Source organism: Mauremys mutica, chromosome 12 (genome assembly GCF_020497125.1).
Source record: "Mauremys mutica isolate MM-2020 ecotype Southern chromosome 12, ASM2049712v1, whole genome shotgun sequence".
NCBI lineage: Eukaryota > Metazoa > Chordata > Testudines > Geoemydidae > Mauremys > Mauremys mutica.
The window spans coordinates 18,612,306-18,637,826 of record NC_059083.1 but is presented as its reverse complement, the minus strand read 5'-3'; the positions used below and the strand labels follow the sequence as shown (position 1 = coordinate 18,637,826).

Here is a 25,521-nt window from a genome sequence, read left to right as displayed (position 1 = left end):
TGGCAAGTGCCAGCTCCTGCAGAGGAAACCCCCTAGTGGACAGCTGTGGAATAGCCTGTCCCCAGGAGAGTTTCTTCTCAACCCGTCAGCCAGAGGTTGGCTTGAACCTGAAGCAGGGGATTGGAGGAACAATTAAGCTCCTTCAGGGCACGTGACTGACAGAAGGTGGGTACATGGGAGAGGAGGAGGAATGGGGAAAGGCGGGAGAGGAGGCTGAGAAAAGGATTGGAGATAGATGAGACTGAGGAAGGCTGGTCTTGGGATTAATGAACTGGGCTGGGATGCAGGTAGGGTGACCAGACAGCAAGTATGAAAAATCAGGACGGGGGTGGGGAGTAATAGGAGCCTATATAAGCAAAAGACCCAAAAATCGGGACTTTCCCTATAAAATCAGGACATCTGGTCACCCTAGATGCAAGTGAACTTGAGCCAATTCTCAGCTCTGCCACACACTCCCTGTGTGGCCTTAGGCAAGACACTTAATCTCTCTGGGTCTCAGTTTCTCTACTTGTGGAATAGGGCCAGTTTGCCTGGTTAGACTGTGAGCTCTGCAGGGCAGGGACTGTCTCACCGGGGTGTGTCTGCACTGGAGCTGGAAGGTGTAATTTCTGGCTGGAGCAGCCATACCCACGCTAGCTGCGATTGAACTGCCAGGCTAAAAATAGAGTGTAGCTGTGGCAGCAGGACTAAAAAACCTAAGTACCTACCTCAGGTCTTGGTTGGGATTGTACTTGGGGGACAGCTAATCCCTTCTGCCACCCTGAGGCTAGTACTGGTATATCTTCTCAAGCTGGAAATTACATCTTCCAGCTCCAGCGTGGATGTACCCACTGTGTGTCTGTGCAGCACCTGGCACAATGGAGCCCTGATCTCAGCTGGGGCAGGAACTGTCTCTCCCTGTGTTGCTGAGCGCTGTGACTTTATCCTCACGCACAATTATTTCAAATTTGGTGACAATATATGCCTCCAGACCAGTGGCACCACCATGGGCACCCGCATGGCCCCACAATACGTCAACATTTTTATGGCTGACCTGGAACAACACTTCCTCAGCTCTCGTCCACTCATGCCCCTTCTCTACATTGATGACATCTTCATCATCTGGACCCATGGGAAGGAGACTCAGGAAAAATTCCACCACGATTTCAACAGTTTCCACCCCACCATCAACCTCAGCCTGGAACAATCTACACAGGAGGTCCACTTCCTAGACACCACGGTACAAATAAGTGATGGTCACGTTAACACCACCCTATACCGAAAACCCACCGACCGCTCTGCCTACCTTCATGCCTCCAGCTTCCATTCTGGACACACCACAAGATCCATTGTCTACAGCCAAGCACTGAGGTACAACCGCATCTGCTCCAACCCCTCAGGCAGAGACCAACACCTACAAGATCTTCACCAAGCATTCTGAAAACTACGATACCCGCACGAGGAAATAAGGAAACAAATCAACAGAGCCAGACATGTATCCAGAAGCCTCCTGCTACTAGACAAGCCTAAGAAAGAAACCAACAGGACTCCACTGGCCATCACCTATAGTCCTCAGCTTAAACCTCTCCAACGCAGCATCAATGATCTACAACTCATCCTGGACAACGATCCCTCGCTTTCACAGGCCTTGGGTGTCAGGTCAGTCCTCGCCCACAGACAACCTGCCAACCTGAAGCATATTCTCACCAGTAACTGCACACCGCACCATAGTAACTCTAACTCAGGAACCAATCCATGCAACAAACCTCGATGCCAACTCTGCCCACATATCTACACCAGCGACACCATCACAGGACCTAACCAGATCAGCCACACCATCACCGGTTCATTCACCTGCACGTCCACCAATGTTACATACGCCATCATGTGCCAGCAATGCCCCTCTGCTATATACATCGGCCAAACTGGACAGTCCCTACGTAAAAGGATAAATGGACACAAATCAGATATTAGGAATGGCAATATACAAAAACCTGTATGAGAACACTTCAACCTCCCTGGCCACACAATAGCAGATTTAAAGGTAGCCATCCTGCAGCAAAAAAACTTCAGGACCAGATTTCAAAGAGAAACTGCTGAGCTTCAGTTCATCTGCAAATTTGACACCATCAGCTCAGGATCAAACAAAGACTGTGAATGGCTAGCCAGCTACAAAACCAGTTTCTCCTCCCTTGGTGTTCTCACCTCAACTGCTAGAAGAGGGCCTCACCCTCCCTGATTGAACTAACCTCCTTATCTCCAGACTGATTCTTGCCTGCATATTTATACCTGCCTCTGGAAATTTCCATTACATGCGTCTGATGAAGTGGGTATTCACCCACGAAAGCTCATGCTCCAATACGTCTGTTAGTCTATAAGGTGCCACAGGACTCTTTGCTGCTTTTACAGATCCAGACTAACACGGCTCCCCCTCTGATACTTGACACCATCTTGTTGCTGTGATTTTGCACAGGAGAACAAACAGGGCTGCCCAGAGGATTCAGGGGGCCCGGGGCAAAGCAATTTCGGAGGCCCCTTCCGTAAAAAAAAGTTGCAATATTATAGAATACTATATTCTCGTGGGGGGCCCTGTGGGGCCCGGGGCAAATTGCCCTACTTGCCCCTCCCCGGGGCAGCTCTGTTCCCCCCTAAATTTTTAAATCTGCAATTTTATTACATTTTTCATCCAAAATGTTATAGATAAGACAGACAGATGATATGTTTGGGAACACATGGATAGATAGAGCGAGACAGTGCCTATGGGGATGGATGGGTAACTATCTAACAACTGGGCACAATTTTGGCATCTTCCCACCCCAACCTCATGGTGAGTCTCCCATAGCGCACAAAGTAGAGTTGCCAACTCTGACTGAAGCTATTCCGGGAGATTTCCCCCCCCTAGTATGACGTAATGTCATTTTCTTATTAAAATCTCCTGAATTGCTTTCAATAGCCACCGGGAGAATGATGCTGATTCTGGGAGACTCCAGGCCAATCCTGGAGGGTTGGCAACTCTAAATAGGGGTAGTCGGGCGGCCGGGGGGCAGTGGGGGACAGTTATGGGAAAGCTGAATCGTGCTCTCCATGCACAGGGGGGACAGATCTGGGGTTAGATTTTCAGAAGGGCTCTGCTCCCATTTAGGTGCCAGATTTCCAAAAGCAGTGGGAGCAAAAAATAAGCCTGCTTCTTCCTCCCTCTCCTACAAGTCCTGTGTGCAGTGGGGTGTGGGTGGGTGACAGCCCCCCCTGACAGACCCGTCTACCCTGTTATCATTTGGATTGTTTACTACAAATCAATCCCAATCTTTCCCCATGTTTCTTTCAAAAATGCCCTGGGAACTACAGGCCAAGACTTTCCACCCAGACTGGTGATTAGGGGGTCTCAGCTTGGGGCATCTTAAAGGAGGACGAGGGCCAGAGGGCGGGTGCCACTGGCACTTTCTGAAAAATCAGGTGCCTTTCATGTGTCTCCAGCTGCTGGGCCCCCAGAATCACCAGTCGCAGCTGGAAAATCAAGGCCCCTGGGCTCTTTCCTGCTGTTGGGTGTAAATGCGCCCTGGGAAGGAATAAAAACCATCTCTTACCTGCCTCAGCCAGGCCATGGTGGGGGGTGTCCCTGCATGTTATCTCCCAAAGCAAGCAGCCTGTGTTGCCACATGTCTCAGTGCGCAGGAAGCTGAGTGAGTGCAGCACAGCCCGGTATGATAAGGAAGCACCTGTTACTACCAGCTGCATATTCGTTCTGTATCATCCACCAATACAGCAGGCTCTGAGCAAACGGGCTCTTCCCATTGGCTGCGTGAGCTTTGAATCTCCCTCCAAACACATTGCCAGCAGCCTTCCCTTACCTAACGGTCCTGACTGGGTGCTTCTGGGGCTGGCAGGGGGTTGGATCACAGAAACCCCCTTGGGAACTGCCAACTGATGTGCTTAGACGACCTCTGAGCTGCTTCCCCTGCCACCCTGGGACTTCAGAACACTGCCTGGTTTGAGCCAGACACGCTTGGCTGCTGCAAACCCAGACCCAGGTCTGAACCACATCCCGCAACAGCTGCAGGCTTAACTGAAAACAGCTTAAGAAGTGCTCCTGTCTCTAACACTCAGATGCCCAACTCCCATTGAGATCCAAACCCCAAATAAATCCATTTTACTCTGTATAAAGCTTATACAGGGTAAACTCATAAATTGTTCACCCTCTAAAACACTGATAGAGAGATATGCACAGCTGTTTGCCCCTCCCCCAGGTATTAATACCTATTCTGGGTTAATTAATAAGTAAAAAGTGATTTTATTAAATACAAAAAGTAGGACTGAAGTGGTTCCAAGTGTAGGGATATTAAAGAAGGTTTATATTAAACATGGTTTATATGAGAAATGATTTATTGATTTATTGTTAATTGATACTTTATAACTTAAGGTTTATGTTAGAAGTAAATTTGTGATTCCCAACATTTAGCCTCTAACTTGCAAGCCACCAGCTGTGTCTGTGTGAAGCCTGCTCAAAGAAATACTTTGTATAAAACTTGTTAAACATTAATTAACTCTAAGTAAGCCAAAACAGTAGCTGTTATAGTGTATAAATAGAGACCCCCACCCTCTAAGTTTTCATCTCACTTTATCTTTGATTGTTAAAAGACAGGGAGTCTCACATAAATTGGTAACACCCCAAAAAGTAAAGAGACAGTGAAATAGATGTGATTAACATAGAGAATGTATGTGAATGAATGGTTAGGGAGTCACCAGCCTGAAGAATTCAGTGTCGGCTGAAGAAGGTGTCAAGTAGGATCAACCAGATGACCCCCGGAGGGCAAACTGGAATCCACCCACCACACCTCAAAGGAAGGAAAAACAAAACATCTAACAACATGGAGCCAGCCACCTGCTGATTGATTTAGCAACAGCAAAATGAAGCAACTCCTATGAACTAACATAGGGAAAAATCCCTATAAAACTGGACTCTAAAGACTGAGGACTTGGAGTCTATGGTTCTGCTGCCAGCCTCCAGGAGCATCAGATGCATCTGACACAGACTCGGCTCCATCCTCATGACCAAGATACCTGGCCAGTAACTTGGCATGAGCAACATCTAGGCTGGTAACTATAACATCTATACAGAACCTGAATGAATGATTGTGTGGATGAATATGTGTCTGTGTGTGTATAAGGAATAAGTAGTGATAGAAATAAGTAGAAAAACATTGTCTTTTGTTTTGTTATGGTATTTACAATAAATGTGGCATCTTTGCCTTATCCCTCTTAATAAGATCCTGCTGGTTTTTATTATATTGGTACAACACAAGCAGTAACAGACAGAACAAAGTGAATTACCAAGCAAAATAAAATAAAACACACAAGTCTATGCCTAATACAGTAAGAAAGTGATTCCAGGTGAAACCTCACCCTCAGAGATGTTCCAGTAAGCTTCTTTTACAGACTAGCCTCCTTCTAGTCTGGGTCCAGCAATCGCTCACACTCTTGGGGTTACTGTCCTTTGTTCCAGTTTCTTTCACGTATCCTTTGGGGGTGGAGAGGCTATCTCTTGAGTCAGCTGAAGACCAAATGGAGGGGTCTTCCAGGGGTTTAAATAGACCTTTCTCTTGTGGGTGGACACCCCTCCCTTCCCCTGTGTAGAATACCAGCAACAAGATGGAGTTTTGGAGTCACATGGGCAAGTCACATGTTCACGCATGACTCAGAACTTACAAGTCACAGCCATGGTTCACATGCTACCTTGAACGGCCTCAGATAGACTTCTTATGTGGATTGGAGCCTTCCAAGATCCATTGTCCGTTAAGTGTTTCTTGATTGGGCACTTAACTTGCAAATTCCTTTCTAAAGAAGCTGCCCAAATGCCTTACTGAGGCTACTTAAAATCAAACAAGTACACGGCCAATATTCATAACTTTGAATACAAAAGTGACACATGCATACAATTAGGACAGATATATTCAGTAGATCATAACCTTTGCAGAGATATGTTACATGGCATATGTAGCATAAAAGATATTCCAGTGATGTCATATATACATTCATAAGCATATTCCCATAAAGCATTACGGGGTACAACGTCTCACACACATATCTGCACAAGTGGGGCCTAAATGCGAATGTAAAACTGATGCCTGGTACCTCGTTTTGGATGGAAGAGCCATCTGGGCAAACTTCAGTGACAGTTGTACATAACCACAAAGCCTCGTCTTATGCTTTTATCTGCATCTACAACAGACACAGTCTCACTATTGGCCATTTTATTTAAGTGCTCAGCCCCTAGTAGCTGCCTCTGCAGGACCAGCCAGATATTCAGACGCTGAAGCCCGTGCTTAACTTGCTACTCATGCTTTTAAAGTAAAGCAGGGGTCTGTGTGTGTTCCCAACATCAGAGCCTTGTTTAGGTCCCAGAGTGGAAGATGTTGGATCCAGAGCTATTCTGAAAAATACATATGCATGAGATTTGTATATGGTATTCTGGAAATGTTTAAGAATATAGGCCCAGCTTTCCAGAAGTGGGTTGTGACTGAATAGAGACCTCTAAAAGCCTTCCCACTCTATTCCCCTGTTTACCAGACCTGATTTTCACCCAGACCTTGGCTTGTATCAATCGACCTTTTTCTTTCAACGAATTCAGCCTTTTGTTTCGTTTTCTGTCAGCATTCGTTGTGACATTGTATGAACTCACCCACAGTTCGACATTTCGGCTCATAGCTGGGGTAGGCCCCAATTATTACAACAGCTCTCTGGGTGTGAAATGACAGTAATGATTAATTCCTAATTTGCTGCTTTAAATGGCTGTGTAACACTAAGCGACATGTTACGTCTCTTCTGCCACGTGCAATAACTAGGCACAAGGAAGTTTAACTGACTTATCTAAAGTGCAATTCACTTTATCAAAGGGATCCCAACCGACCTCTATAAACCCCATTTCTCCCTGTCCCCAAGCCAGAGCACAGGGGCTCCAGCCCAGCCCCTTCTAGCAGCTGCTACCCCAGCGTGTGAGCAGGGGAGTGAAGGCTGCAGCAGGCCTTTGCACCAGTGTCACCGGAAAACCCCTTCCATGGTGCACGGGGGTGAAAGGAGGAGCAGCAGAGGTGCTGTTGCGAAGCTGCTCCATTCGTCTATTCCTGCCTCCCGTATCCCCACACAAGATTAGCACTTCAGTGCCGTGCAGGGCTGTGCACCGGCCTTTCACGCCGGGCTGAACATCACCCACAGAACGGCAGCGACAGACCAGGCAGTGGCCTTGTGCTCCGGTCACTACCATGTGCCTCCGCCTCGATGTGTAACACCCCCCCCCCAATTTAAATACAGATCAAAGGGTATAAACAAAATCCTCATATACACAACTCCCCCTTGTCCTAGGCCACTTCTTTCTACTGGTTGCTGTTCCCAGGTGCCAGGCTTCACTAGGGCCCTCCAGTGTGCAAGCAGGACCAGGCAGCCTCCCCCTTCCCTCAACTATCCCTTAAAGCGACAGCTCGCGATTCCAGCACAGCCCTCACAGCACCACAGAAGCCATCTGGTTACAAACAGGGAAGTTAATGCGGTCTTTGTAGAGCCAAGGGCCTTTCCTTTTAGGCTTTGGCAATTGATGATTTTAAGCATGTGTGTGGGGAAAGATACCCATATATTCCAAGGCCTCTGGCCTGTGGTTTCAGAAAAGGAGGGGAGGAAATATTTCCAGATACAAGAGAATTAAATTGCCTAGAGCCAGTGTTGCCGGCACAGAGGCCCGAGGCGACAGCAACAGTGGTTCGTTGCCCGGTGTGCTTCGCTTCCAATAAACTCACCAAGGTGGAGAAGCAAAAAAAAAGTTTATTTGAGCCCAAATAAGGTGCAAGGGAGACATAGCAATCTCAAATCCTGCACACCCATACAAGCGGTTTTTCTCTCTTTATACATAACTTCAGCTAAGCATTCCCATCACCCCCACACTCCTCCTCTCCCCCCACCTTTCATTCCCATGCAGCAAATACACTTTGCAATGGCAATTATATTAAGCAGTTAAGTCATACTTGGCAAAAACCACTTTAGCTCGTTAGCAACTCTTCTGTGATCAGTTATCTGTACTTTCCCACCATGGGGGCTACGTTCTCATGCATATAACTTTAATTACAGCACCTGCTTTCCGCCTATCTTATTTAGTATTGGCTACATCTAGTATCAAGCAGCCTTGCCGCTGCCAGTAATTAGCACATAACACAAGAGGTTACAAAAGTTTAGTAAGGCTAACAAAAGCACTTTACACAAAGGTACTTTGGGTCACATAGGCCCAAAGCCATCCTCCCGAGTTACCTAGATTTATGCCTAGTGACACCAACAACTGTGAACATTCGAGTGCTGGAGTTTTTGATAAAACAGCTCATCAGCCTTCGACCTGTAGTGACAAACCAGGATTTGTACCTTTGCTGTTAGACAAAAGACATTTGGGCCCCAGGACACAGAACGGGGAGGGAGAATTTCCCAGGGATTTTATCGCAGTGCAGAGATCCATCGCACAGGGTCAGGAAGGACCCGCCACAACCACAATATAAACACAACAGTCTGGTCAGTGACACAAAACACAGCGAGAGGTTTGAGCCATTTGCAAACAGCTACAAGGGGCAGCTCTTTAGATCTAGGTAACAACTAAATGTCAGCAAGGGGGGAAAGGCCTGAGGGAAAAGAGGGGGTGCGGGGAACCAAGTAGAGAAAATGGACAAATCCACCTCCCCCAATAGGCGCCGACTTCTGCTCCTGCCAGTGGGTGCTCGACTCCCCTCTGCCCCCGGCACCGCCCCAATCCCACCCCTTCCATGAGGCCCTGCCCCTGCCCCACCCCCATTCCAACCCCTTCCCCAAAGTCCCTGCCCCTGTTCTGACTCCTTCCCCGAATCCCCACCCCGGCCCTGCCTCTTCCCCTGAGCGTGCCGCGTTCCTGCTCCTTCCCTGCCCCCAAAGCGGTCCAACAGCTGTTTTGCGGCGGCCGGGGAGAAGCACTGGGAGGCAGGCGGAGGAGGAGGAGGAGGAGGAAGTGGGGCAGGGTGGAGGGGAACTTGGCTGCCGGTGGGTGCAGAGCACCCACTAACATTTCCCCATGTGTGCTCCAGCCCCGGGGCACCCACGGAGTGGACACCTATGCCTGCCCCCCCCTCGAATGTTTCACGTTTTATTTTGCTACAGAGAACCAAGCACCAAACAGGCTTGATGCAAACTAGCGAAACAACTCAATTGACTTCTGATCAGGTTCTGCAAAGAGCATTTGGAAAACAGTCAAGCATCCAAGATTCCAGTTTAAACTAAAGGAAGGGCAACACCACAGAAAACAAATCTAGACCAACGTGCATAAGTTCCTGGGCCTCAGAGTGTAAGATACACGTGGAGCCCCAAGGCCTCAGGTTTAGCTGCTGTCACTGGGTCAGAACTTGAGTCTTCATTTCTTACTGCAACTGGAATTTTATTTTTGTTAAAATATAGAAAGGTGTTTGCAGAGCACAAACCAGTATCTCCGAGGTGTCGTTTTCTGTATGTTCTTATTGAAAGATATATACACACACATGCTATGGGTACAATTTCCAAAATCACTAAGTGTTTTAGGTTCTTATGGGGGGCTTGTTCACACCTAAAAATTAATCCAGAATAAGAGAGGGGGTGTTGAATGAAAGTGGATTAACTCCCATGGGTGGATGCTCTCATTCCAAAGTAAGGGTGCCTTATTTGGAGAGCGCCTAATTCAGAGCTGTGGATTCTGCTGGGTGGCCAGGCCCCTACGCGCTAGGTTTTGAAACACTGAGTGTTGCAATGCCTAAGACCCTCTGTGGATCTGGGCCTTATAGCTGTGCAAGCCCCACAGGAAGCAATGGGGCTACCCAGAGGTCACCAAGGCAGCATGGGAATTGGACTGGGTGAGGAGGTTTCCTGGGCAGGGTCACGGTGGGGAAAGTTTGGCTTGCAGTTTTTCCCTTGAACATGGGCACGTTTGATAGATTTGCTGAGAAGTAATAACCCTGAAACCTCCAGTCAAGGCTGAATCCCCACTCTGGCACTTCGAATGCAGGAAGTGGGGGCCCACAAGGATTCTAAAAATTAATACTGGCTAGTCCAGGCTTGTATTAAACTCCCAAGGTTACAACTTTTCTCTGACCTTGGCTTGGTAAAAACTGCCACCACCCAAATGCAAAAAACCGCCTTGGACCCAGGAAAGAGGACTTGAGAATTCCTCCCTGTTGGATACCCTCAAGCTTGCGCTCTCTCTCTCTCTCTCTCTCACACACACACACACACACACACACACGAGCTGAGAAAGGAAACAAAGGAAATTAGCTGTTGCCACCAGCTAATAAAAAAAAACCATGTGCACAAATCTCTTAGGACACAAGAATCCAAATCCTGTTCTTAAAAAAGGTACATTTTATTAAAAACAAAAAAGAAAATACATTTGGAATTTAGGCTTTTGCTAAATTTTAAAACAGCAATTCCAAAAATCAAGCACCCAAAATAGCTTTCTTGGGGGTTCAGCTTAAAGGTTACAAGCAAACAAAAGCATCTGGGACTAGCACAGAGGAGATCCACAAGCCAAAATAAAGATATAACTTGATCGTGTTTATCTAAACATTACCTATCCAAATGATTCCTTCTAGGTATTTCTCATACCTAGTTCAAACCTTACCCAGCATTCCTGCTTATAGCATTGCTGCTCCATGTCCCTGCAGCCCAGAGAGAACAACCAACAAAGGGAAGTTTTTCCCAATTTTAAAAAGTTCTAGCCCTCCCATTGGCTCTTTTGGTCAGGTGCCCACTTTCTTTTCTTTACCTGGGGGATTTTTTAACCCTTTCCAGGTAAAGCAAGTAGAGAACAGCTACCAAGAGGGATTTTACAGCTAACTGGCTGGCTGGGTGTCCATCAAAGGGAGCTATGCCCCCCCCCCACCCCTCTTCATTTATCACCCCTCCAATGCCATTTTTCAAAATCTTATTTCAAAGCAGAGCTGCAATTTTAACTTTTAGACTCTCGAGCCCCCCCTCGTATCAGTTCCCTTTGCATAGGCATCGGGTTTGCTGCAGATCCAGTTTCGCTCAATGTAGCATCTCGAAGAGCTGACGGTGTCTTCGCTCAGGAAAGCGCAGTCGGATTCCCCTCGAATGACAAACCTGGAACGAACAGGTGAGGTGACGCTAAGAGACAGACACTCCACGCTTGTGAGGCTACACAGCACTCTCAGGCTCCTCCCTGGTAGGAGAGGAATTTAATGTCTTGAGCCAATCAGGGAGCAGGGAGGACTGGGGTAGCATTTTCAAAGGCATCTAAGCCCCATATTCAAAAGGCACACCAGCACTTAGGCTTAGATCCTCAAAGCCGTGTAGGCTCCTCACTTCCATTTATAAATACCTTTGAGGATCTGGGCCCTAAATGTCATTGAAAGCTAATGACATTTAGGCCCTATGTCAATTTTGAAAGTGGGACGTAGCCATCTAAGTCACTTCGGAGCTTTTGAAAGTTTTACCTTAGAGCTAATTAAAAAAAAAAAAAGAAAACTCAGTATCCTTCCCCCAAATTTCTGAGCTGTTGACATTGTTTTTATTCCCCAGGGCTCAAAATGGACCTAGTTTCCATTTCTTTAAAAAGTTTTTGGTCACATTTTTCCCTTCCAAAAATTGTCATTTTTAACAACAATTTTGATTTTCAAAATTGACTGGGAAACAGGACGCAAACAAGACAATGGATCAAAACTTTCAATACAAAGTTTCAAATATTTAAAAAAAGAACCACGCCGGACATTTTTTCAGAGTTTTCCATTTGGAAAAAAGGGCCATTTTTTGACATACCCCCCACCTACAAATTTTTAATTCTAGATAAATTTCTGTCAGCTCTAGAAATGGGAAGGATTTCAAGCTCGCCGGCCCGTTTCACCCCAGGGTTGAAATCAATGGAGTTACACCCCAGTTTTACATAAGTGGCAAATCAGGCCTCTATTATTAGAGTTACTCCCTCAGGGTGCTACTCTATGTGAGACGATTACACTTAATATACCCAACAAACTCCACACCGCTAATTTCTCCTCTGATAAGAAGCCAACTCGCCAGGTCCCAGAAATCCACTCCCGCCCAGCAGGGGAGAACATGGGTGGCAACCGGAGACACAAGACAGGTTTTTCCACATTTCTAAATTGTAGATCAAGAACCCTGGCTGGCTGCCGCCACCACAGCTGGCATTTTACATGACTTCAACCAAAAGCCTGACAGTCGGTAAGAAGAGAAAGAAAAGGACTCACGAGTTGTTGAATTCCAAACCGTTGGGCCATTTCCACCCCTGACCGGGCTCCCTCCGGAGGCCGATCCATGGATCTGTTCTGACTTTAAAGCGCAGCATGAAAATCTTACAAGAAGAAAAGCAAAGGGGGAAGCAGTTATGTGCAAAGGCCACAGACAATCCCATAGAGCATTATGTTCCTGCATTACGGAAGAATAACAATCAGAACCCCGTGAAATCTGCAGCCACAGAATTCACCACTGGCGGAAGAATTGTGTTCTACGGTGTCAGCTTTCTTGCCTGAGTTTGCAGAGAGCCTGAGACAATAGCTTTGAGATGGGGGAGCTGCCCAGAATGTGACTTACGCATCAACAACTGCCTCAGTCTATAGAGAGTCTGATCTAATAGGTCTGAGAGTGGCATGAACTGTCCTGTGCACCACTACGGTGTGTCAACTCTGAAACCTAAAGATGACTGTGACATTGCACTCCATATGTTTTATGGAAATATGCTGATGAGTGTAAATATGATATAACTGGAATATGCTTTATGCAAAAGGTCTCTTGTAAGGTATCATAACAAAGGTTATAAACTACTGAATATATTCCTCCTATTTGTATGCATATATCATTCTTGTATCTGAAGCTAGAAATATGAAGTATAACTCTGAGGTCCTATTGTAGTTATGCAAAGTGTGGGCCATTAATGGTGGTTTGGAATCTTGAAGGCTTCCATTAGCTAGGACAATTGACTGTAGATGGCTCTGTTTACCTGCAAGCCTCCACTGCCTATGTGCGGGCCAATCCTGAAAGAATGGAGGGGGGCTCACAGGACATGTGAACATGTCACGTCACATGACACTGGAATCCATCTTTAACCTGGTGCTTTTCCATTTAGAAGGAGGGATGGGAACCCAGAGAGAAACAAAGGATTCCTGCCTTGTGCCAAAGCTATAAAAGAGGGTGGAACAGAACAAAGGGAGCAGCCAGTCATGGAGAAATCCCCTAGTTACCATCTGAGCTGGAATGAACAAGGATTGTACCAGGGGAAGGATTGGGGCCAGACTAGGAAGGAGTCTAGTCAGTGAAAGATGCTTATTGGATTTACCTGTATTCGGTTTCTTAATGTATTAGGCTTAGACTTGCATGTTTTGTTTTATTTTGCTTGGTAACTTACTTTGTTCTGTCAGTTATTACTTGGAACCACTTAAATCCTACTTTTTATACTTAATACATTAACTTTTGTTTATTAATTAACCCAGAGTAAGTGATTAATATCTGGGGGAGCAAACAGCTGTGCATCTCTCTCTATCAGTGTTATAGAGGGTGGACAATTTATGAGTTTACCCTGTATAAGCTTTGTATAGAGTAAAGCGGATTTATTCAGGGTTTAGATCCAATTGGGAACTGGGTGCTGGAGAAAGGTGACCTGCTGAGCAGTTTTTGGTTAAAGTCTGCAGCTTTGGGGGCGTGGTCCAGACCTGGGTCTGTGTTGCAGCAGGCTTGCGTGTCTGGCTCAACGAGGCAGGGTTCTGGAGTCCCAAGCTGGCAGGGAAAATGGCTCAGAGGTAAATTCAGCACGTCAGGTGACAGTCCCAAGGGGGTCTCTGTGACCAAACCCGTCACTATGACAATTTAGGCATTGTCAATACATAAGATGTGCAGCAGGTCAATCACCTTCCAGTGAGCAGCCTTGTGATTTTGGGGGAAGCTTCTTATTCTCCTCCTGCACTAGCAATTAGACCCTCTGGGGCTGAAACCAAGCAGGAAAAATTATGTGCTAAGATTTTTTTGAAGAAAGTTAGAAGGCATTTAATTGTGGGAAGGGAGAACTAGATTCATAATGGGGCAGGGACAGTCTTTTCATTTTGTGTTTGTACAGCACCTAGCACAAAGGGGTCCCGGTCTATGATGAGGGCCCCTAGGTGCTACAGTGATAAATATTATTATTATTAATTGCAATGGCCTGTCAACCTTCTGTGAAATCTCTGCCATGACTTCGTTAAAAGAGGCAGATTCGAATTCAACTACCAGAATTTCCATTCCACTTGGTCTCCTGCCACTAGAGGCACCAGCGGCTTTGCTGATGAGCTGTGGGACTGGGGCCCTGGCATGACTCATTCCTGACTATTCCAAAATCTGTGTGTTGTGGTTGCTATAATATATATATATATATATATAGGCATTTGTTTCCTTCTTACCAGGTCCTGCTCACTGTCAATCACAGCCAGGGAGGCACTGAGTGCTGAACACTGGCTCTGGCTGTAGGTCCAATTCCCTTCCATCTCTGAGAAATAATAGCATTTCCCTCGGTACCCGATCCAGCTGCCTGGGCAGGACGGGCCTGGACAGGAGACTGGATACGAGGCGGCAGGGGAAGGAGAACTGGTCACATGGGATCTGGTTGTCAGCACTGAAAGTGAGAACGTGAGAACAGTTAGATTCTCTCCTCTGCTTCTGGACTGGGAAGCGGAATAAGCCCCAAAGATTCAGGCTTTGTGGAAGGAAAGAGGTAGCCCATGGTTTCAACTACAGCTGGTCAGAAAATGGGTTTCCACCCCCTGCAGAAAACACTGAATTTTCGGCGATCAGACTCCCAGATATTTTGATTTGGAAATGCTGCTGCAGTGTCTCATGGGAGTTGTAGTTTGGGTGCCTCATTTCCCCATTCTCTATATTCCAGGCTCCCTGGTCAGACTACATCTTCCATGATGCGCCCCAATCTCTCATCTTGGTGATGGGAAGTGTTGCATCATGGGACTCCCTGGCTATAATGCATTATAGGGATGTAGTCCAGCTGGCAAACCCAGCCCATAAAGGAGAATGTTGCCAGGTGTCTGGTTTTCAACTGGAAAGTCCAGTCAAAAAGGGACCTGTGCAGTGCTGACCGGACACCAAAAATAACCGTGATTGGTCTCTGCCACCAGGAGGGTGGGAAGAGCAGCTGCTGCTGGGAGGAGGAGGGATCCTGATTCCTGACAGTGCACAGTGCTTGAGGAACGGGGCCAGCAGCCAGGCTGGCTGCCTGTGATGGCCCATCCCGCTTTCTCATCCCCCCAGGGCCCTGGCTCTCTCCGGCCCCTTGCTCCAGGGACAAACTCCACCTCCCCACCCCCAGTCCCGCTGTGCTTCAACTGAGCAAGCAGGCAGGCTCCACATGAACTTTCAGCTGAAAACTTTCTGGTTTTCCATCATTTGGTTTTTCAATGGGGGGGGGGGAAATTGTTTTCCATAGGCAGCAGGGGGAGGGATAGCTCAGTGGTTTGAGCATTGGCCTGCTAAACCCAAGGTTGTGAGTTCAATCCTTGAGAGGGGCACTTAAGGATCTGGAGCAAAAACCAGTACTTGGTCCTACTAGTGAAAGCAGAGGGCTGGACTCAATGACCTTTCAAGGACCCTTCCAGTTCTAGGAGATAAATAAATAATTGGAGATATACCTATTTTCATAAAAAATTTCATTTAGGCAAAACCCCATGAAATAGGCAGCATCTTTTAGCAGATTTCTGTAAGAAATCAGGCTCCGGCAGTTAGGAACACACTTTCTATAACTCTCTACTGCAGAGTTTGTTACATCTTTCTTTGAAGTATCTGGCCATCTTCGGAGACTGGAGAGAGGTGGACCTCGGGTCTGACCCAGTCTGACAACATTCCTAAAGCATTACAAGGTACATTACATCTGCAAATGGACACAACCGGGGGGGGGGGAGATGAACTGGCTGTACATTAGGGGTTAGGTGGAGGATGGGGAACAGCCTGATGGCCGTATACCCTGCAGAAGAAAAGGGATAGGTCAGGAGAAGATGTGTCTTAGATAAAGCCTTTTTGAGAACTGCTGGAATGGGAGAGACCGGTCCTGTGATGAAGGCTCTGGGCTAGGACTTGGAAGCTCTGGGTTCAAATCCTCTCTCTGCCACTGATTGCTGGACTTCCAAGGGAGACCTCTGATTTTTCAGCTGCCTGACTTGAGATACCTCAGCAGGGTTGAATCCTATGGGCCCCACAGACTTTATGGTTGTGAGTACCCAGCACCTTTAACTATCAGGCCCCTTTAAGTGGTCTCTAGTCAGCCAGCCAAACTAATACAATTAATCAGAGGCCACTTTTGAGAACTACGGCCCTAGTCTCTGTGTCTTGGTTTCCCCACTTCTAAAATGGAGATGGTAATTCCCTGGGTTGGGGGACAGGACGAATGTCCCTGGTTAAATCCTTTAGTAGCTGAGCGCCTTGCAGATAGTACTGTGCTGGAGCGGAGCAAAGCAGAACCTCCACTGCCAGAAGCCATGAGGACAAGGTAAGAGTTTGTAGCAATCCCAGCGCTCAGAGAACACAAAGACTGGGGGAAGCAAAGGTGGCCACACACCTGCTAAAATGATGAGAGTTATAGCCACAGCTGTGCCTGCGATTCCAGCTAGGACTTTGAGACGAGTGGCCGTCCCCCATGTACACACAGGAACTGAAAGAGAAAGAGCCATGAATCCCTAGGGCTGTTCTGGTGGAGGAACTAGCCAGTCACTAGACTTATTAGCCAACAAAACAAAACAAAAACCTGGTTGATTTGCAGTTAACCCTTAACGTTGAGAAAGGAGAACAAGAGTGAAAATTCTATATAGGCCACTCAGCTATCAGTAGTAGAGCTAGTCTGAAAATGGCTTTTTTAATCCCTTGGGGATAGTTGAAAAAAAAATAGAAAAAAAAAGTTTTAATCAAACTTTTCCAAGGAAATTTTTGATTTTTCACTCCTCCCGCCCCCAAATATCAACAGCAAAACTATTTTTATTTGGAAATACCATCATAGTGACTCATGGGTGTTGTAGTTCAAGTGTCTCATGCCCGAATTTTCCTCTATAGGAGGTGCTCCCTGACCAGACTACAGCTCCCATGATGCATCAGAGTCTCTCTTCTTTGCAAGGGAGTCTCTGACTGTGGTACATCATGGGAGATATAGTCCCAATGCAGAGCCCAGGCCATAAAGAATGGGGACATGAGGTAACTGAACTACAACTCCCATGAGGCACTGTGGCAACATTTCCAAATGGAAATCTATTTCCAAAGGAAGCAGACATGTTTAGCAAAAAAAAGTTTGTTAAAAGACCCCAGTTTAGATGGAAAATTTTACACAAAAAAATTTGATTCTTCATCAAAAACCTGAATGCCTGAAAACAGAAATATTTTGGTTTGGAAATGCTGCTGCAGCGTCTCATGGGAGCTGTAGTTAAAGCCTGGCCCATGTAGGAGAATGGGCGCATGGAAGCACTCGATCTCCCCTGACGCACCACCTCCCCTCTCCAAGAGGGGAGACCACAGTGCTTAATGGGAAATGTAGTTCAACCAGGCAGCTGGGCCTATACAGGGGAATGAGGGCATGAAGTACCCAAACTACAACTCCCACGAGGCACCATGGCAGAATTTCCAAATCAAAGTATGTTGGGTTTTGAATTTTTGCCTCCCACTCCATCCCCCCAAATAAAAGGTCTTCTGCTGGGGGGTGGGACCCAAAGAAACAAAAACACACACACACCCCACCTCCCTCCCACACACATATTTTCCCAGTAGCTGTAGTGCTGAGCTCTTCTGAAAATTTGGCTGAGGACCATTGAAAATTCTGGCCTAAGCACTTCTTTACTGTTGCTTTTCCAGGAAAGTAAGTGCTGTAGTTACCACAAGGATGTTGCGGGACTGTGTTTGGGCCAGGGAAATTACAAGATACTCTCTCTATTAAGAGATGGTCCGTGCTCCAAGAGTATGAGAGATGTCCCTGACTTACGACATCTCAACATTAACCCTGGCTGGCGTAACAAGAAACACATTTAACATTCAAATGAGGAACTCTCGTTCTGACATCAACACACACAAGGCTGTGGGTTATTGCCAGAGAGAAGACACGCAAAGCGTGCAGCCACTGGCCTAAATACTTATGTTGTAATTTGGCTTACCCTTCTGATCATGACACAGAATGTTTTCCTCTCGCTGGATGGGTGACTTGGTGCTTTGAGTCTCCGGCCAAATCAATTTTTCCCCTGCCAAGGTAAAGACAAGTCCCAAGTAGCAACAAACCACAGCAGAAGGAGACATGGACTCTAGAGTTTTACACCCCCTGAGGATCTGGCCCGAAATATCCGACACCCTTTCGTTTTGTGGTGTCTCTGTTCTGTCTCAGCTCTGTCTGGAACTTCTTTGGCTTACTTTGAAAGGTGCTGAGCCATTGCAAACTCCCACAATGGTTCCTCACCCCTGTGAAAGTTGGACCCGTCCCTGATGCTCAGGAACCGATTCCGGTTGAGACCATGTTTCCTCCTCACCCCCAACAAAGAAAAAGAGGTAGGAGGGACTGTCAAATTACCTGACTCCTGCTTCTCTGGGTCCACATGTTGATGCTGAATGGCAATCTCCATTTTTGCTCTCAGAACAGAACTGGCTGGGAACAAAAATAAAGGTAATAAAAATGTCCCTGTCTCCTGACCAACTTTTCCAGGTCAGCTGTAACAATCCCAGCTCTAGGTTCTTTCCTTTCAAAGGCTCCTCCAGTAGGTGGCAGTGTCTGTCCAGTTCCTATATGCCAGGCTAAAACAGGATGGACAAGAGCTCACTGGATTGGATTAAATTAAATTACAGTGACATTTCAGAATAGGTGGAAATTATTCGAACTGCCGGAAGTCAGCGTATTGAGCAGACTGCCACAATGGGTCAGGAGAGTTTTGTGGCTGTATCTACGCCGTGAGCACTCCCCCGCGCATCTCACGTGTAAAGGAGTCCCCCCTTTGAGCTACAGCCCCTAGGGGGCACTTGGGAGAGCTCAGAAAACAGATACAGTAACTCCTCACTCAACGTTGTGGTTCTGTTCCTGAAAAATGCGACTTTATGCGAAACTATGTTAAGTGAATCCAATTTCCCCATAAGAATTAATGTAAATGGGGGGTTAGATTCCAGGGGAAAAAAATTTAACAGACAAAAGACATTATATACATATGCAGTATAAGTTTTAAACAATTTTAAACAGTTTAATATTGTATACAGCAATGAATGATTGTGAAGCTTGGTTGAGGTGTAGGAGTCAGAGGATGGGATATTTCCCAGGGATGCCTTACTGCTAAATGATGAACTAGCACTCGGCTGAGCCCTCAAGGGCTAATAGGCTCTTGTTAATGTAGCCTCACACTCTACAAGGCAGCATGGACTGAGGCAGGAGGGAGGAAACGCAATAGATGCAGGGCAGTGGCTGCAAACACTTTCCTGCAAAAACTGAACATGATGATGAACCCACGTTATCCAGCTGGAGCGCACCACTCCCTCCACCGGACAGCACATGCACGGCTGCACAGGTGCTGACTTGCCAAAGTGCTGGGGGGCGGGGGGTGCATGAGTGAAAAAGAGAGACATGCATTGCCCCTTTAAGCACGCTGATCCCACTTCAAGTACATTGCCCTTTTAAGCAGATCAGCCAGTTCAGACAGGAAGCAACAGCTTCCAGCAAGCTCCCCCTCCCCCGCTCTGTTCTTGAGCCCTGCCCCCTCCTCCACTTTGTGAAGAGGGGATACGGAGCAGGGGGCCATCCTGACATCAGCCCCCCTTTCCACCCCTCCACCAGCAAGCCAGAGGCTCCCAGGAGCAGCTCCAAGGCAGGGGGCGGCAGTGGGGGTAGGGACAGCTGAACTGCTGCTGAGCAACTGCTGAGCCACATACTTTGGCTTACAGGGAATTTAGGGGAGCTGATGGGGGGGCTGCTGGCCCTCCCCCCCCCCATTCTAATCCCCACAAGGAGGGGCTGCTCTTCCAGAGAATCCTGCCAGCAGTGGACAAAACAGGCAGCTGCCAAATGACGTTATAAGGGAGCATTGCGCAAGTTTAAACGAGCTCGTTCCCGAGCTTGTTCCCTAATAGATCAGCAAGGAAACAGCGTTGACCGGGACAACGTTAAGTGAGCAGTTACCGTACATTTATTCTTTAAATCCAGCCACAGAATTCTCTCCACTTCCCAACTGTAACATTTCAGGTTGCAACTGAACTATTTTAATATTTGAAATGTCACCAATAAAAATCGGTGAATAAAACCCATTTTCCAACCCGCTCTAGTTGCAAAACTGTTTCCATGACAACTGTCCTCCCAAACCTCACATTTTCAGGCACTCAAAACTTTCTGAAACGTTCACCATTGTAGCTGGAATTTCCCTCTGCCCATTTTTTTGGGTGGAGAGAAGTTTCTACAAAAGCATGCTTAGTTCAAGATCTAAGGAACAGGGAGCTAAAGAAGAGAGAGTCAAAAAATTAAAGAAAATGTTCATAGAAAATATCAAAATTGGTAAGTTATGCTATATTCAAAATAGATCATTTGAGTGGGTTTTTTCCTAAAATATTTTTCCTTTTTCTTTTTTCCTTCTTCTTTCCCCTTTTACTTATTTTTTTTATTTTTCCTCTTAACCACCCCAATCATGAAAAAAAAATTTTTTTTAAATGACCAGGGGTGGGGGGAGAGAGAATGAGGGAATTATGGGTAGTAAAGTTAAGCACATGCTTAAGTCTTTGCAGGATCACAGCCTAATCTAGGGTATGTCGACACTACATCCACTGCATCTGTGCCATAGTGTAGATGCTTCGTACATCGATGGAAGGGGATATTTTGTCGCTGTAGTTCAGTGGCTCTCAAGCTTTCCAGACCACTGTACCCCTTTCAGGAGTCCAATCTGTCTTGTGTACCCCCAAGTTTCACCTCACTTAAAAGATACTTGCTTACAAAATCAGACATAAAAACGCAAAAGTGTCACAGCCACTGTTACTGAAAAATTGCTACTTTTTTTTTTTTTTACCATATAATTATAAAAAAAAATCAGTTGGAATATAAATATTGTACTTGCATTTCAGTGTATAGTGTATAGAGCAGTGTAAAAAAGTCAGAGTCTGTATGAAATTTTAGTTTGTACTGACTTCGCTGGTGCTTTTTATGTAGCCTGTTGTAAAATCAGGCAAATGTCTAGATAAGTTGACGTACTCCCCTGGAAGACCTCTGCGTATCACACGTACCCCTGACTGAGAACACTGCGTGTAGTGAATCCACCTCTCCGAGAGGTGGTAGCTAGGTTGACTGAAGAATTCTTCCATTGACCGAGCCATGTCTACACAGGGTTTGGCTGACATAACTACCTCACACAGGGTGTGAAATTTTTCACAGCCCTGAGCAACACAGGGCACAGTCTCAGTGCGAAGACTCCAAGTGAAGACGAATTAAGGTGCTCACTCACCTGTGCACTAGCTGACCTTTTCCACACTTGAAGTAAAGGCTTTTTTGATCTTGCAACCTCTGTGTGGGAGCGCCGCCCCTGGACGACTGCTAGCTACCCATTTTGCTGTTATAGGTGAAGCCCCCACAGCACTTCCTTCCAGGGTCGCAGTGTGTTGTCACAACTACCAGTGCTCTTGGATTTCCGTGCACCGATTGCTCGCTTGCGACCAGGCCTGTTAGAGACAAGACAGTGGTTGGTTGGAGCAGCTTTCATTATCTACGGTTCGGTAAGAGCCCCATTTTGGGTAAGAAGTAAGGGAGGAATTAAGAGACATGCTGGATTAACAACAGCCACATTTTCAGCAGTGGCCTCTGATTTTTGGGTGTCAAATACCAAATACTCCTCCCGCATCACAGTCCAGCACTGTGGACTCCCGGTACCCACTACACTCAACACCCGTCCCTCTGCAGTTTGGCCCTGCTGAAGTACAGTACCCGCTCCACTGAACTCCAAAGGAGAAGGTTGGATATGATCCCTGGACATACAGAAATCTTTAGCCGTCCCGGAACCCCACCTCTGCCTGGGACCTCCCCTTATCCCCCCTCACTGCTGATGGTTTTTTTTGTTTGTTTGACTATCTCCTCTGGTGGTTGTTTTTTAGTAAAACAATTGTGTTGGTTTGAAAGCAATCTTTAGTCTATTAACTGAACAAACAGAGCCCTGCAAAGCAACAGACAATTATGTTAAACCTTCATAGTGCATCATCTGCACCAATAACAATCACCCCGTAGCATTACAAGCACTGCAATCCCGAGCATAGCAACAAAGATTAGTAGCTTTCAGCTTCAAATTGCTGCCTCAAAGCATCCCTGATCCTTATGGCCCCACGCTGTGCCCCTCTATATAGCCCTGATCTCTGGCTGTTCAAACTGAGCCTCCAGGCACTGAGCCTCAGCAGTCCAGCATGAGTGAAGCTTTCACCCTTCCCTTCACAGATATTATGGAGCGTACAGCACGCGGCTATAAGCACAGGAATATTGTCATCGGCCAGGTCCAACTTCCCATACAGGCATCGCCAGTGGGCCTTTAAACGGCCAAAAGCACACTCCACAGTCATTCTGCACTTCCTCAGCCTGCTGTTGAACTGTTCCTTGCTGCTGTCAAGTTGCCCCATGTATGGTTTCATGAGCCACGGCATTAAGGGGTAAGCAGGGTCTCCCAGGGTCACAATGGGCATTTCGACTTCCCCTACAGTGATCTTCTGGTCTGGGAAGAAAGTCCCTGCTTGCAGCTTCCTGAATAGGCCAGTGTTCTGAAAGATGTGTGCGTCATGCACCTTTCCGGGCCAGCCTGCATTAAGATCTGTGAAACGCCCACAGTGATCCACAAGCACCTGGAGAACCATTGAGAAATACCCCTGGCGATTAATGTACTCGGTGGCTAGGTGGTCTGGTGCCAGAATTGGAATATGCGTCCCATCTATTGCCCCTCCGCAGTTAGGGAAACCCATTTGTGCAAAGCCAGCCACAATGTCCTGCACGTTGCCCAGAGTCATGCTCTTTCTGAGCAGAGTGTGATTAATAGCCCTGCACACTTCTGTCAACACGGGTCCAACGGTTGACTGTCCCATTCCAAATTGGTTAGCTTCTGATCGGTAGCAATCTGGAGTAGCCAGCTTCCACAGCGCAATCGCCACGCACTTCTCCAGCGACAGGGCAGCTCTCATTCTCGTGTCCTTGCGCCGCAGGGCTGGGGCGAGCTCGTCACACAGTCCCATGAAAGTGGCTTTCCTCATCCAAAAGGGGAGGTTCTCTCTCCAGGCAGGGACTCGGTGGGGGATTTCTGGGATGGAGTCTACTGCTTGGTTGGCCCATGCACTGTTTCCAGAAATTTTCTGGGCAACAGCTAAACAATTAAGACGCAAAGAGCAACAGAAGGCAAATCCCTGAGTTGTCCCTGAGCCTGTCCCCTGGGTTTGGAAGTTGGCCCGGGCCCCAGGGTGTGGAGGTTAAGTACAGGAAGAGAGGAGGGGTAAGAATACAAACACCAGGCCTTTGACTGAAACGCCATTTTAAATGCATACGCAGCAATTAATTTTACACAGATCCCCCACGCACGCACCCACTAATCCACAGCAGCCACCCCCTGGACGGGGGTGTGGCCAATTCACTGTCCCCCCAGCCCTCAGGCTCAACCCAAGTGCAGTGCTAATTCCGTTCTCATTCAGAAACTTCCCTCCACACACCCAGGCACCCACACACTCTTCTGTGTATCTCCTACAACCCCCGCTTTACTCGCCTCCCCCAAGGATATCCCTCTTAAATCCCCAAGCCTCAGAGTTTGACCGCGGGACTAATCACCCCCCTTTAGGGTTGCCAACCCTCCAGGATTGTTTCGGAGTCTGCAGGAATTAAAGATTAATCTTTAATTAAAGATTATGTCAGGTGGTGAAACCTCCAGGAATACGTCCAATCAAAATTGGCAACCCTGCCCCCCTGTCATCTCCTAAATGGATTTTTATTGCAGTCCTAACCAGCCCTGAAACAAACTGGACGAAAAAGCCAAAGCCACAGGTCTAAATTTGGCCCAGAACCCATTGACTTTAATGGAGCCACTCTGGATTATAGCGGCCCCCGAGAATGCAATCCCTAGTTTTATTCTGGTCTATCACCACTGTTACATATTTCTCACACACAGCCAAGATAAAAACTCAGCTCAGGTAACAAAGCACGAACGCTCAGGGCCTGATCCACCGCTGCCCGCTCCTTGTTCTTTCTTCTACACAGAGCAAAGTGGATATCTAATGGTACCACACCAGCATGGGAGCACTTTATTCTCCCTTGACATTAAAATCACCACCACCACCACGAAGCACAGGGCAAGAGAAACCAGGCCCAAGGAAATGAAGTGTTCAAACAACTAGTATATCCCATTAGAAGCAAATTCCACTATTGGTGACAGGTTTCAGTGGTAGGCGTGTTAGTCTGTATCAGCAAAAAGAAAAGAAAAGAAAAGAAAGAGGCATCCTTGTGGCACCTTAGAAACTAACATTTATTTGGGCCAGGACTCCTCAGGGTTGTTTTTTGTTTGTTTGTTTTCGTTTTCCGCTATTGGTGTTTAGCATGAAACAGAGGAAAAATCCACAACCCTGCTCCTCGGACGCTGGCAAATTCCTTAATGTTGAGCTGACGTTTATCAACACACCCATGTTCCCTCGCACAGCCCCTACCTTCCTTTGCTAACTTCCAAACAGCCAGAGGCCCCTTCTCCGCCTAACCTCGACACACAAATGTGCACTGGATTAACACAACCGTTTCCATTAAACCAGTGTGAACCCCTGTGTTGACACCCTATTCACCTGTTCCCAACGAAACTGAGCTTAACCAGAAAAAAAACCTGCTTTTAAATCAAACTAAGAGCATTTCCAGGGGTTTAACAAGCTCAGTTTAAATTCACGCTGTTGGTGCCATTTTCCTACACAAACAAGCCCTGAATCTAAGGAAACACGAGTTTTTGTTTCCTGTTTTAGCTCACGGCCATTGAACTGGCAATAGAGTCAAACAAAAAATGACTGGGGAGGGTCTGGACCCCCCCTTCGCAGATCTGTTGGCTAATCTGAGTTGACTGGCAGTCAGTTAAGTTAAAAAGCCTATAAAGAAAACAAGGCCCGTGGGTGTTCAGAGCCAGTCTGGTAGCAGCCCCACATGCTGCCCCTCTCCATGCCCTAACAGCCCCACACACCCCAGCCACCCTGGCTGTCTACGGAGCTCGCTCTCCCCTCTGGTCCCCCCCCTAGGCTGACCGCCCCTTTCGCCCAAGCCCCTGTAACAGAGGAGCCGCCACTTACCCTAACCCCTGCAGCAGCAGCAGCAGCTCTGCAGAAGTGAAACAAACACAGAAATGAACCACCAGCGCTACCAGTGACTGCATGGAAAAAAACAACAGCTCTGCATAGCCCCACCCCTTATGTCCCATCCCCCACAACAGCCCAGAGCTGGGGCCCATCCTACCGCAAACTGATCGTCTGTCTGAAAGGGGTGGGGGTGTTGGTAAAGAATTTACATTGGAATAGTTAGTCTGTCAGGGGTGTGAAAAATCCACACCA

The 25,521-nt window shown here is 47.1% G+C and overlaps 1 protein-coding gene across 1 annotated transcript; it reads right to left on the bottom strand.

The window, feature by feature from the left end:
• Nucleotides 1–9,892: 9,892 nt before the first annotated feature.
• Nucleotides 9,893–25,321, bottom strand: LOC123346306 (C-type lectin domain family 2 member D-like). The gene is made up of 9 exons (XM_044983646.1): nt 25,264–25,321; nt 21,435–21,648; nt 18,542–18,616; nt 18,135–18,218; nt 16,562–16,654; nt 14,403–14,614; nt 12,225–12,328; nt 10,883–11,103; nt 9,893–10,024 (listed from the first exon to the last, which is right to left on the bottom strand). The coding sequence occupies exons 3-8, from the start codon at nt 18,591–18,593 to the stop codon at nt 10,956–10,958; spliced, it is 693 nt and encodes a 230-aa protein (XP_044839581.1). The 5' UTR covers nt 18,594–18,616; nt 21,435–21,648; nt 25,264–25,321; the 3' UTR covers nt 9,893–10,024; nt 10,883–10,955.
• Between the last annotated feature and the right edge of the window lie 200 nt (nt 25,322–25,521).

Coding starts and splice junctions, on each gene's coding strand:
- LOC123346306 (XM_044983646.1), bottom strand. CDS start 18,593: ATGGAGATTGCCATTCAGCATCAACATGTGGACCCAGAGAAGCAGGAG. Junction 16,655..18,134: donor TCTGTGTCATGATCAGAAGG/GTAAGCCAAATT, acceptor TTTCTCTTTCAG/TTCCTGTGTGTACATGGGGG. Junction 14,615..16,561: donor AACTCTCATCATTTTAGCAG/GTGTGTGGCCAC, acceptor TCTCACTTTCAG/TGCTGACAACCAGATCCCAT.